The sequence below is a fragment of the Corvus cornix genome, chromosome 5, assembly GCF_000738735.6.
Source record: "Corvus cornix cornix isolate S_Up_H32 chromosome 5, ASM73873v5, whole genome shotgun sequence".
NCBI lineage: Eukaryota > Metazoa > Chordata > Aves > Passeriformes > Corvidae > Corvus > Corvus cornix.
In genome coordinates, this window is record NC_046335.1 from 58,174,192 (window position 1) to 58,186,391 (window position 12,200).

A 12,200-nucleotide genomic window follows, 5' to 3' on the forward strand; every position below is an offset into this window, starting at 1 on the left:
GGATATGTAATGGTCAAGTACTAAGGCCTGAACAACAGGTCCTGAGACAAAGCTGAGCTCTTGATGAACCTTCAACAAAATGTTCTATTTATATCCACTTCTTCATGAAATACACAAGATCATTAGTGTTAGGATTTAGGTATCTGCTCGTTAACAGAACAGATTGACCTTTCTGTATTTAGAAACTGGACAAGGCTGTTTTGGGAGGTCCATGGTCAAAGGGAACTGCCTGGGTTGCTCCCTGAGCCCTGGCCAGGCTTGGGGAGGAAGCCAGGAGGAGGCTGACCCTAGATGCTCCCGCATTGGAAGTTGTGTGACTGCGGGAACTCACGCCTTCTGAACAACCAATCAATATGACTATAGAGAAGCTTCTTATTGTTTAAAATACACTCCACTCACACATCTCACAGCTTTTACCTAATACTTTACCTGTACACTTTACTTACTTATACAGTTCACTTATTTACACATTTTACCTACTTATAACTTCCACATATCACACTACCTATACGCCTTACTTAATACCTTTCTTATACATAATACTCTACTTATTATACATTTTACTTGTTTATCTTACACTGCTTACACATGTTACTCTACCTACACATTTCACCTACTTATCCATAATACAGTACATTACATTTTGCAACTGCTCACATATTGTTCAATTGGTCCCTCTATCTTGTCCATGAGCTCTGCACATACTTTTCAGAAAATAAGATTGGTTTTAATCCAGTGGGGCACAGTACTTTTTTATCTATTCCTTGCTGTCTTGGTATTTAGTTTTTCAGCTTCTTCTTTCCCAATTCAGCACAGTTTACCTTTCAGTCCTTGATGAATTCCTGAGGGCTCCAGATCCAGGCAAGCAAAGTCAAGATGATGACAGCAACAAAACCCATCCAGTGATCAGCAGCCAAGTTAGTCCAGGAAATCCAAACAACAAGACAGCAAGGGACAGGGAGCAGATATAAACCTACCCCACCTCTCTCCTGGAACCTTCAGACTGGAGCTGAAAACCCCTCTTAGGGCTGATGTGCTGCAGCTGAAGGTGGAAAGGCCAGGTGAAGCCAGTGAGGGTAATTCCAGCCTGGTCCCACTCTGAGGGCTCTAGTAAAAATAACTAAAGATGGTTTGGCTGGGGCACACTATCAAGGTTCAAATACTTTAAAACAGTTGACTGAAGAATAAAATTAAATTAAATCTGTTGGTGTTTCTACTGATACACTGGGAAAATTTGGTGTGCGTGTGTATGTGGGGCTTTGGCCACACCTGTAAAGAAGCACTTGGACTGCTCTGGATATGTAATGGTCAAGTACTAAGGCCTGAACAACAGGTCCTGAGACAAAGCTGAGCTCTTGATGAACCTTGCAACAAAATGTTCTATTTATATCCACTTCTTCATGAAATACACAAGATCATTAGTGTTAGGATTTAGGTATCTGCTCGTTAACAGAACAGATTGACCTTTCTGTATTTAGAAACTGGACAAGGCTGTTTTGGGAGGTCCATGGTCAAAGGGAACTGCCTGGGTTGCTCCCTGAGCCCTGGCCAGGCTTGGGGAAGGAGCCAGAAGGAGGCTGACCCCAGATGCTCCCGCTCTGGAAGTTGTGTGACCTTTTTTACTGCCCAGTGTCCAAGCTGGGCCCTGTCCCAGCACAGTCGGAAGCCTCTTTGCCTGCGGGTGGACGCACCTGTTGGAATTCCCAGTTCTGGGAGGGGCTCTCCAGTGCTTGGCTGTGACAGGGGCTCCCCAGCTGCTGTGAGGCTCTGGAGGATGGTGAAGTCTTGGGGGCAGGTGGTGCTGGATCTCAATCCCTGTAGACAATCTTTGGTAGCAATGATGAGGTGCATTGCTGAGCTTCTCCTTATGCTCTTTTGAGAGGCAAATCAGAGACTTCTTGCCAAAGCTCTGCAAAGTAGAATGTCAACTGAATTAATTGGAAGCCCCAAAAAGAATTGTTCCTGTAATTAATGACATAATGAAAGTATGCAAAGAAATGGAGTAGATTTGGTGTAACTTTCAGAAGTAGTTCAGGGAGTACAAACTGTGCAAAATCGTATCAGTGAGATGAAAGAAATTAATTTATTCAAATCACATCTTTTGTTCACATGGTTCACATGAGAGTTTCTAAGATGTAGCTGAGATCTGCTGTGACAATTTGTGGCTAAAACCACTGTGAGACACTGGACTATTAATGATGAATGCCTCCAAACAATGGCCCATTTGTGGAGAGCAAGGTTACTCTGCATGGTCCAGGCTGGCGTTCCTGGAGGGAGCAGGAGAGGTTTCGGGTGTGGTCTGGCCAGTGTGCATAAGACAGAGAGGGGTGAACTATCACTGCCTAGAGGCTAAAATGGGCTTGGAGGGAGTAAGGGACAAATCCTACAAGGTGAGATGGCGCCTATTCAGTAGTAGACAAATGGAAAATATGGGGGATAAATCTTGAGAAAGGCTTCTTGGTGGAAAATAAATATATCGAAGGAAGAATGAGGGAATCAGTAGTGGGCAGGTAGGGGAATTTTAGGGGGTAAAACTTGAAATAATCTAAAGGTTGAGAATGAATATTTTGATGTACAAATGAAGTAATAAGTTGTGGACAGTTAAGGAAAATTTTGGGGGTAAATCTTGAGGTAATCTCTAGGGAGAATGTGAACAGTGACATAAACTGAGGCAGTCACTGGGGGTAGGCAAGGAAATTTGGGGTGTAAAACTTGGGAAGATCTGTAGGGCAGAGAATGAACATATTGAGGTAGAAATGAGGTGATCGGGAGTGGACCATCTAGGGAGATATGGGGAAACCCTGAGATAATATGTACGGTTATGTGATTTTGAGAAAAACTCTGATGTGATGTGCAGCAGACAGAATGAACATTTTGGGGCTAAGACAGACAGAACCTGTGCTTTCCCCCCCTCCCCCATCCCTCCCGGACTGGAGAAGGGGGTCCGGAGGAGAGGGTGGGGACAGGAGTGGGGAAGTTCTCCCCCGGAGGGGACCCATCCCACCCCCCACCCCCCCAGGACTCCCTCCTGAGACGGGGACCCACCCTGACCCCCAGCCCCAATCCCCCCGGTGACCCCCAGTGTGATGTGTGGAAAGCCGGAGCCCCGGCGCTGTTTTTGTACTGCACGGGGGACCCGCCGAGCGGGCCCGGCCCGTGTGGGGCTCCAGCGAGGGCAGGGGCGCCGGGCTCCGGCCCTCTGGGCTTTATTCTCCGGCGCCCCGAGCCCCGCGGCTGCGGGGGAAAGAGGGAAAGGGGAGGGATGAGATGGGGTAGGGAGAGGAGTCAGGGTGGGTTGGGGAGAACGAGGGGGTAAGGAAAAGGCCGGGTGGGGGGGGAGGATGATGGACAGAGGAGTAGAGGTGGAAGAAGAAGGGAGTCGGGTTGGGGAGGCGGAGTGGGGAGAGGGGAGAAAGGAGGGGTACGGGGGTCGGGGATGCGCCAGGGGAGCAAGGAGAGAGGGTAGGGGAGGCTGGGGAGCGGGGAGAGGGCAGGAGGGGGGCGAGGGAGAAAGAAGTTGGAGGGATAGGAAAAAGGGAGATAAGGGCAGGAGAAAGAGGGGGAAGAAAGAGGGTAGAGAGAGCCTCACCCGGGCCACGCCGCGGGCACCTGGCCCAGCGGCAGACCCCACCAAGCTCTCACGGAGCAAATAGCGGCGGGGGCCCATTTCCCCGCGGCACCTGAGCCGGGCCCGGCCCCGCCCCTGAAGCCGCCCCCGGCCCCGCCCGGCCCCGCCCGGGACCGCCCCAGAGCCCCGGCCCCGCCGGGCCCCGGGGCCCGCCCTGCCCGGCACGGGGGCGGGCTCCATCGCTCGGGGCCCCGCCCCTCTCTCCCGGGCCGGACCCGCCCCGCGCACCGGGGGCCGCACCGGGGCCGCTCCCGGACCGGGGCTCCGGCCTCCTGCCGGCGGCCGCTGCGGGTCCCGGGCGGGGCCGCCTCTCCCCCGGCGGGATCGGGGCTTGGGATCGGCACCGGGAGGAGCCGCTCCGGGACGGGCGCTGGGGCCGAGCCCGGCGCTGGCCGCTCCTGCTCCGGCCGGCTCTCCGCGGGGAGCCGGGGCTCTGCCGGCGCCCGGGCAGCCCCGGGATCCCGAGCCGGGCCCGACGCGCCGGGCCGGGCTCCGCTCCCAGCCCTGAAGCCCCTCCCGGAGCCCGCCTTGGGCCCCACGACGCGGCCCCGGGCTATGCCGCCAGCCCCGGACGCGGCGCTGAGTCGCTGCTCCCGAGCGCTGCGTGGGGCCGGCGAGCCCGGCTTCGGGCTGTGCCTGAGGCAGGACTCGGAGCCCAGAGACACAGACTCGCCCTGGCCCCAAGAGCCCGCTTGGAGCATCAAAACACGGCACTTGGCCTTTAATTCGAGCCCCCCCCCAGAATGCAGCACTTAAATCTCTCTTAGTGAAGCTCGAGCACTGGCTGACAGACCCTGGTTTCAAGACCCCCTAAACACAGGACTTGGTCTCTGCCTCAAGCCCCTACAATGCAGAACTTGGTCTCTCTGTGATCCCAAATGCTGTGTGAGGGATCCTGGTTTCAAGCCCCTCAAACAGGACTTAGTGTCTGTGCCTGAACTTGGCCATATGAGCCCGGTTTTGAGCCCCCAAAATGCAGCCCTTGGTCTCCGTTGCTGAGCCCAAACACACAGGACTTGGTCTCCCCTCAAGCCCTGAAAACGTAGGATTTAGTCACTGTTTCTGAGCCCCAGAATTGTCCCTATGAGCCTCATCAGGGATGTACTGCCGAGTGTCCCGGGCAGGGGACGCCTCAGCCTTCCCTGGGGTGCCTCAGCCTTCCCTGGGACACCTCAGCATTCCCTGGGACGCCTCAGCCTTCCCTGGGACACCTCAGCCTTCCCTGGGACGCCTCAGCATTCCCTGGGGTGCCTCAGCATTCCCTGGGACGCCTCAGCATTCCCTGGGGTGCCTCAGCATTCCCTGGGACGCCTCAGCACTCCCTGCGCTGCTGTTCCACGCCGATCCCGTGGCCAGCGCCGTTCCGGGCTGCAGTGCCGGGCTCTCCCCACAAGGCGGCAGCACCGGGAGCGAGCAGCCCCGGCCGGTCCCGCTGGCTCGGGGCAGCTGCGCCTTGAACCCGCCCTGAGCCGGCGGGGCCGTGAACACAGCGGGCACAAACCCCACCGGTGCCCTTTATTTCACCCTCAGAGGCACAGGATCGCAGCATTTCCTGGGCTGGAAGGGACCCGCAGGGAGCATCGAGTCCAAATCCTGGCCCTGCACCCCAAGAATCCCACCCTGTGCCCGAGAGCCTTGTCCAGACCCAAACTCTGCCCCCAAGACCCTGAAAACACAGCGGGGCTGGGAGAAGGATGACGATGGAGGATTTTATATATATATATATATCTCGTTGTAGGATCGTTATATATCGTTAGATAGTCCAGTCATCAATATGTTCCTTACACCTCGTTACAGATAATCCAATAATCAATATGTTCCTCACACCTCGCTATAGATAATCCAGTAATCAATATGTTCCTTACACCTCGCTATACATTGTTACACGTCGCCTTCCCGGCGGCGGCTCCAGTGACCGACCAGGACCCCTCCTGACCCCCCCTTCCCATTCCCGCAGTCAGACCAGGTTTCCTTCCCGGCTCCAGCCCAGGATTCCCGCGGCAGTCTCAGGTGCCTCTTTCTTTCCACAAAGCAAATTCTTCACAGCAACACAGAACCAGCCCGAGCTGGTCCCTCCGGCGAGCACGGATCAGCTCATTCTTACCCCAAATGGTTCATTCTCTCCCCTGCAGATTAACCCAGATTTTACCCCAAAATGTTCATTTTGTCCCCTACAGAATCCACCCCGGAGCGACGCCTTGGGCCCCGCACGGCCGAGGCAGCTCCGGTGCCCCGTGCCCGGCCCCGCTGCTCCCCGGGCTCCGCCACGGCGCTCCTGAGTCTGGTCCCAGAAAAGAACCTCGGGCTTTATTTCTGAGCCCAAACTCGCAGGACCGGCCCGTCCCCCTCCGGGGATCCCCAGTGTGATGTGTGGAAAGCCGGAGCCCCGGCGCTGGTTTTGTACTGCGTGGGGGGGGGCCCGGCCCGTGTGGGGCTCCAGCGAGGGCAGGGGCGCCGGGCTCCGGCCCTCTGGGCTTTATTCCAGCCCCGAGCCCCGCGGCTGCAGGGGAAAGAGGCGGGGGGATAAGGGGGGATGAGGAGGCGAGGGAGAAGGGAGGTGGGGGGGCAGGAAAGAGGGAATAAGGGCAGGAGGAAGGAGGGGTAGAGGGAGGTACAGGATGGGACCCCGAGGCCCCCGCGCCTCACGTGGGCCCCGCTAGGGGAGCCCGGCCCGGCCGCTGCCACCCGCCCCGGGCGCTGAACGAGCAAAAGGGGCCGCGGCCGATTCCCGGGGCCGATTCCCGGGGCTTAAATCCCCTCGGGCCCGCCCCGCACACCTGAGCCGGGCCCGCCCCGCCCCTTTTGGGGCCGCTCGTCCCGGAATGAGCCGCGACCATCGCTTTGTCCTGGCTCGGCGTCGCCTGTCCGTGCCTGCAGGGCGATGGGAACTGCAGCGGGAAGTCTCCCATCCCCATGGATGCCCCTCTCCATACAAGCCCTCGCAGTGACCCAGCGTGTTTTCCACCTCCTTTGTCCCAGACAGGGAAACACTGCAGCTCCTCTGGGCAAAGGAAAGGCTCTTGTGCTATTCCCATAAAGAGAACACTTGGAATTAGTTCCCTGGGAGCCCAGTCCGGTCCTTCCAGTGACTGGGGGGCACCCAGAGGGTCTTTACACGAAATGAAAATGACATCCTGGCCCAGTGCATTGACAGCAGGATTAGACACTCCTGGCCAAGGTGACCAGTCCGTGGGAGTCGCACCAGTGACCATCCAGGGGGGATTTTAACTTGGAGACTTGCAGATTTCAGCGTGCAGAAGCTCCAATTCTTTTTGGCACCTCTTGTTTAAATGTCTCCCCACTGGAAGAGGTCAATTAGTCTTTTTAATGACCTGACTGCCAGAGGCAGGGAAAAACAATCAGCGTTCGCCTCCAGCACTTCCATGTCCACCTGCAAGGAGTGGCCGATGGGCAGGAGCCTGCCCAGAACAGGCTCAGAGATGGGGCTTTCAACCCAAACCATTCCATCATTCCATGATCTCTCCATGTATTAATTTTGCACTGTGTACTCTCAAATTTAGATGATTTGTTAAAGGAAAAAAATTAAATTTATTCCAGGAATAAAAACGGGAGTTGTAAAACATACAAGAACCATTCCTACGTCCATGAAATCATTAGTTGGAAACCTATTCCCTCATCTCTGCCCTTGTTTTTCTTTCCTGGAAGACCTTATGATCCTACAGTTTCTAGCTGTATTTCTCCCCCCCAAAAAAAGGGCTGGAAACATCCTGATGCATTAGGGAAAGGATTTTTTTCTTATTCCAAGGCATGACAAGCAGAGAGATGGCCATGGACTGGGGATGAACACCCTCACCATTCCCTCTCTCCAAACCCTGCGCAGATGGGGCTGGGAATGCCGGAAGGAGCTGGGTGTGCCACTCACTAATTGCAGAGCGCGCCTTTAATCCCAGGCTAAGCCAAGCTCAGCCCGGTGAGCCTGTCCCAGCGTGGGGCCAGGACAGTGCCCAGGTGCATCAGTCCCTGGGCTGTTCCACACCCTCCAGGTCGGTGTCTGGCCATTCCAGATCGCTGGTCCCGTTGCAGCAGGATCTCTCCCACCTCTCCCGTGCCCAGCATTTGCCCGCAGTGACGGTGTCCTGTGGCTAATCGGAGGCAAATGTGGCAGCCACGTCTGGCTGAGCAGCTCCCTGCAGGTGGCGGGGAGATGTGACCTACTTGTCACTGGAATCATCCTGCCTGCTCGGAGAGCCCTGAGCTCTTCTGACAGCTGGAGCCAGCTGACCCCTGCCACGTCCTGGGAGGAAGCAGAACCAGGGAAGCTGAGGCTGCTGTGAGCTGGAAGAGGTCTCGCATCCCAGAGCAGCGTGAGGGAGAAGGGAGCTGTCTGGGAAGTACCGGATAAAGGGGAAGGAGGACGGTGTGCCCTTTCCATTTGGCCCTCGTGATACTCCCTTGTGAGTTTTTAACTTCCAGAGCTGGATTTTTGTTTGCCTGTGAACCTGGGAATCACAGGCCTGTCTTGGTGAGGGCCCTGGTGTGTGGTTTCTGAGCAAGGCTTTGTGTGGGTGTGAGGGCCGTGGACGGAGAGAGCTGGAAAGGGACACGGGAAACCTTCTCCTGCCTGACCTAAGCACAGAGAGAGGACCACCGGGTGAAATCCTGTGCCTGGAACAGTGGAAATAGGGACAGCACTGAGATGACTCCAGCCCTGGGCTGCATTGCTCCTTTATCCCTGCTCGGCTGGGAGTTTTCATCACTATCACAAGACACCTTTTTTTCTGCCCTTCTTTTTCTTGAGCAAATAATGCCAAGTGCAACATTCTGTGGATTAAAGGATCCCTCAGGCTCCAACGCTGCCCTTTGGAGAGGCAGATCCAGCTCTGGAGCCCTCTCCTCTGCCACAGGCAGTGTGACAGCAGCCTGCTGCCCCATTCCTCAGGGGAGTCTTCTGCCTTCTCCCTGCCCGTCCCCTCGGCTGTGTCGCCATGGCAGGTGCAGGAAGCAGTGTCTGGCTGCCTGGGCAGCATTTGGCGAGGGCGAAGGGCCTGTGACTGGTGCTGCTGCATTAGCCAGGGCCTGCCTGCTGTGCAAAGCCTTATTAGAGAGCAAAAAAAGGCTTTCTTTTAGGCTGGAAGTCATCGAGCCTGTTCAGGCAGATGTTTATTTCCTCTGCTCCCTGGAATGATGTCATTATGGCCAGCAAAGTTTTGTGCTTCCCCAAAGCTGGGCAAACTGCTTTGGTACTTTCTCAGGCTCCAGGGGCAGCACTCTATAAAACACAGGCACTGTGCAACTGGTTTCACAAGGAATTTCTGTTTAACCTACTTATTAAAGTGCTCCAAAGGGAATCCAAGGTGTTTGTATTCCATGATTCTTGAGAACGACTCACTGTTTATGCTGGCAGGTTCCCAAATAGAGAAAAAAAAAAGGATACTTCTGGGTCAAATTCTTGCTCTTAAACTTTTATACTTCTTACCTCGTAGATGAGTCCTCTGCTCTGACATCAATCCTCCCACAGAGCACCAACCAGAGCCCTTCTGACCTTTGGGATCCTGAGGTCACATGGAAGGGAAGGACCACCTGCTTTTTTGGTTTTTTTAATACCTCTGGCATAAGAGTTGCTTTAACCCTCCCTGTTTCTCCTGCTGCAGACAAGAATCCTGGAATCAGGGGTTTTTTTGGACACTAGCATCTGCTGCTTTCTGATGGAAAGCAGGTAATCTTACTCCAGCTAGGGAAAAATGCAAGTGGAACCTTTTAACTTCACAAAAATGTCTCAGCCTAGGAAGGGGAAATGAATGCTTCTGTATCCCTAAAATTAGGTATATTTACACCAAAACCAATTTAAGATGCTTCAACTGCAACAGCCTTTTCCACGTAAGTGTCTTTAAATCTTATTTTTTTTCCTTACTGTTAGAGGAGCAGAATAAATAACAGCAGCTCTGTATTTTAAAATTACGTTGTTAATAAAATCCTGGTACATTTACATAAATGACAACATTAATGTACAATTAAACAAAGCCTTGTAATATTACAGCAACGAAAGAGGACCTACATATTTGTACAGATAGCCGGAGCAGCTACTTGAAAATACTTTCCAAAATAAAGCCTTCTGTGGCGTTTCTCAGTGATAATTTTGCCCCCCCTGTATGGCTTTCTGGTAATAAATAGGGTTATTGGAGCTGGTGATGTTCAGCAGATGTGTACCTAAAGCACAAAGGGAGTGTGCCCTGACCAACCTGTCTGTCAGCTGACTGAAAATCCCTATCCACGCATGCAATTTGCCTCTGTAAATCCTTCAGGAGCAAGGCCATGTCAGATTTTGATGGATTTGCTGGGAGATGCTGGCGGCTCCTTCTCCTTCCCTTTACCTAAACTGTGTCTGTGTTGTGCTTTGGAGCCTGGGCCCAGCTGAGCCTACTCTTTCCAGTGTGTTTAGGTACAATAGGAATAAATGGTTGGATTTCTAATAATGAATGAATAGTTCTCCACTGAAAACTTGGCTTCCTCTTGTTCACTCACCTACAACAAATGAAGTGTCCTGGCAAATGATTTTTTGGTGGGTGCTTAGCAAAGCTCAGTGGGAATAGCTGGAGGTCTTTCCTTAATCCCAACCAGCTCCAGAGAGAGAACAAACCACTGAGCTGGATGCTCTTTGGAGGCCTGGGGAGGCTTTTATTGCTATTTATGCAACTGGGCAGTTTTTTAGCCTAGTGCCAGCTCCTGCAACTACACCTGAGCCTTCTACAAAGTGTCTTTTGTGGCATCAGGTCTCACACGTAATGTTCAGAAACAGGTTTTTAAGGTGAAAGTGACTGACAGACCTTGACAGCAAAAAGGTAGACAGTCTTTTTCTTTCTCCTCAAAACAGATCCGGATTAACAACTGGCACAGTGAAACCGTATTTAAAAACACGCAAACCCCCAACTCTCCCCTCCCTGCCCCAGCTCAGCTCTTTGTATTAGGCTTAAAGAGTGAGTAATTTCCGTGTTAGTGTTAGTTTCTACTCAGCTTTGAACATACAAAACCTCTCTCTCAAGGTGCAAACAGTTTTGGGGAAAGTTTCTGTTGGTCTGTTGTGATGTACAGACACTGGTACTACTGAGGGGAAGTACTTTGTGTGCAGACAGATGGCTCGTGGGATGGGCTTTAGGATCAGCAAACTCCTTCTAGGCAGCCTTTTTACACCGAAAACATCTGTGTGGATGAACTTAAGCCCACGTATTAGTGCTGGGCTTAGTTAAATTGCCTCTTTCTCCACAGCCCTGTGCTCGTGGAAAGGGCAGTGCCAATCTCTGCGGTTCGCGTTCTCCCCCTGCATGCTCAGCTCGTGTTTGGGCCGTGGCAGTGTTGTTGTGTGACAGTGTTGTTCCTGTGGCAGCAGCAGCAGCACAGAGAAGCCAGCTCCCCCTCCCTCAGCACCTGGGGGTGCCGGTTCCAGGGCACTTTCAGGAAGATCCAAGAAGGCAAACAGCCCCAGCGGCGCCTCCACCGCGGTTTGCCAGCGCCGGTCCTGCCTCACACCCTGGACGTGACGTACACGGAGTGCAGGCGGCCAGCCAGGGCTGCCTGCAGGTCCCTCAGTGGGTCCAGGCCCTGCACTTTGCTGTTCCTGCCATAGATGAGCTGCTTGAACGACTCCTGCTCCAGCAGGGAGCTCATGTGCTTGAGGAAGAAGCCCTCGCAGAAAGAGGCCAGTTCTGGTGCGTTGTGAATCTGCGGAAGACAGCAGGATCATTAACCCCTTCTGTATGTCCTAGATCTACATGACATCCCCGGGCCTCTCCTTCCTAATGCTTCTCCCCTTTTAGTATTTTCTAAGACAGAAAAAAGACAGGAGTAACAGTGGAAAAGCACTGAAGGCAGGACTCTGATGTCTGATCATTTCTCCTGGTGCTTTTTGCAGGCACAGGTGTGAGCAGGGAGACATCCAGGCTTTTTTAATTCCTTCCCCTGCTGGCCTGCTGTCAGCAGGGCTGTTGGCCTGCACTCCAGTCCCTTCCCTTCCTGCAGCAGAGCAGCTGGCTGATGAGGTGGCCAAGGTACCTGTTTGGCTGAGCCACAGCACACAACAACACTGTGCTGGCAGATGGTGAGCACAGCTCAGGGCAATCAGGACATGGGTCACAGGATGGGAACCTCATCCCTACAACGAGGCGCTGAACGCAGGAGAACAGGGATGCTGCACTCCTGAACCACCATGAGGTGGTTTCTGGCTGGGATCTGGCTCCTTTTGGTTCAGGATTAGTGGGGGAAGGTCAGGAACGAGAGCAACAAAACTCAAGTTCAATATTAAGAAGCTCTGTGCACACACAGCCTCTTCCTGGGAACTCTGTGCAAATAATAATTTAAGGAAAAGTACATAAAGGCCAGTAGGGAATGCTGTTTCCCCTTTTTACCACTGCACACTGTTAAATTTAGGTCTGAAAGAAACCAGTCTGACATGACAGAAACTGAAGAGCATCGGTGGGACACTACACACACAGTAAAAAGAAAACATTACCAGCCCTCTGTGCGGTTTTCTCCTTGTCTTTAAGGGATCTGATCCTGCAAAATGCCAGGAAGGGCAGAGTATTTCTCTGTGATTTAGGTTATTTGCTACAGAGGTACG

The 12,200-nt window shown here is 53.4% G+C and overlaps 1 protein-coding gene across 1 annotated transcript in view; it reads right to left on the minus strand.

Moving 5' to 3' along the window:
* Positions 1-9,532: 9,532 nt before the first annotated feature.
* Positions 9,533-12,200, minus strand: part of ABTB2 (ankyrin repeat and BTB domain containing 2) — a 111,753-nt gene continuing 109,085 nt past the window's right edge. Inside the window, exon 17 of the mRNA XM_010412576.4 lies at positions 9,533-11,305. Coding sequence (XP_010410878.2) covers positions 11,108-11,305 — 198 coding nt within the window. The 3' untranslated portion in view covers positions 9,533-11,107. The remainder of the gene's footprint in view (positions 11,306-12,200) is intronic.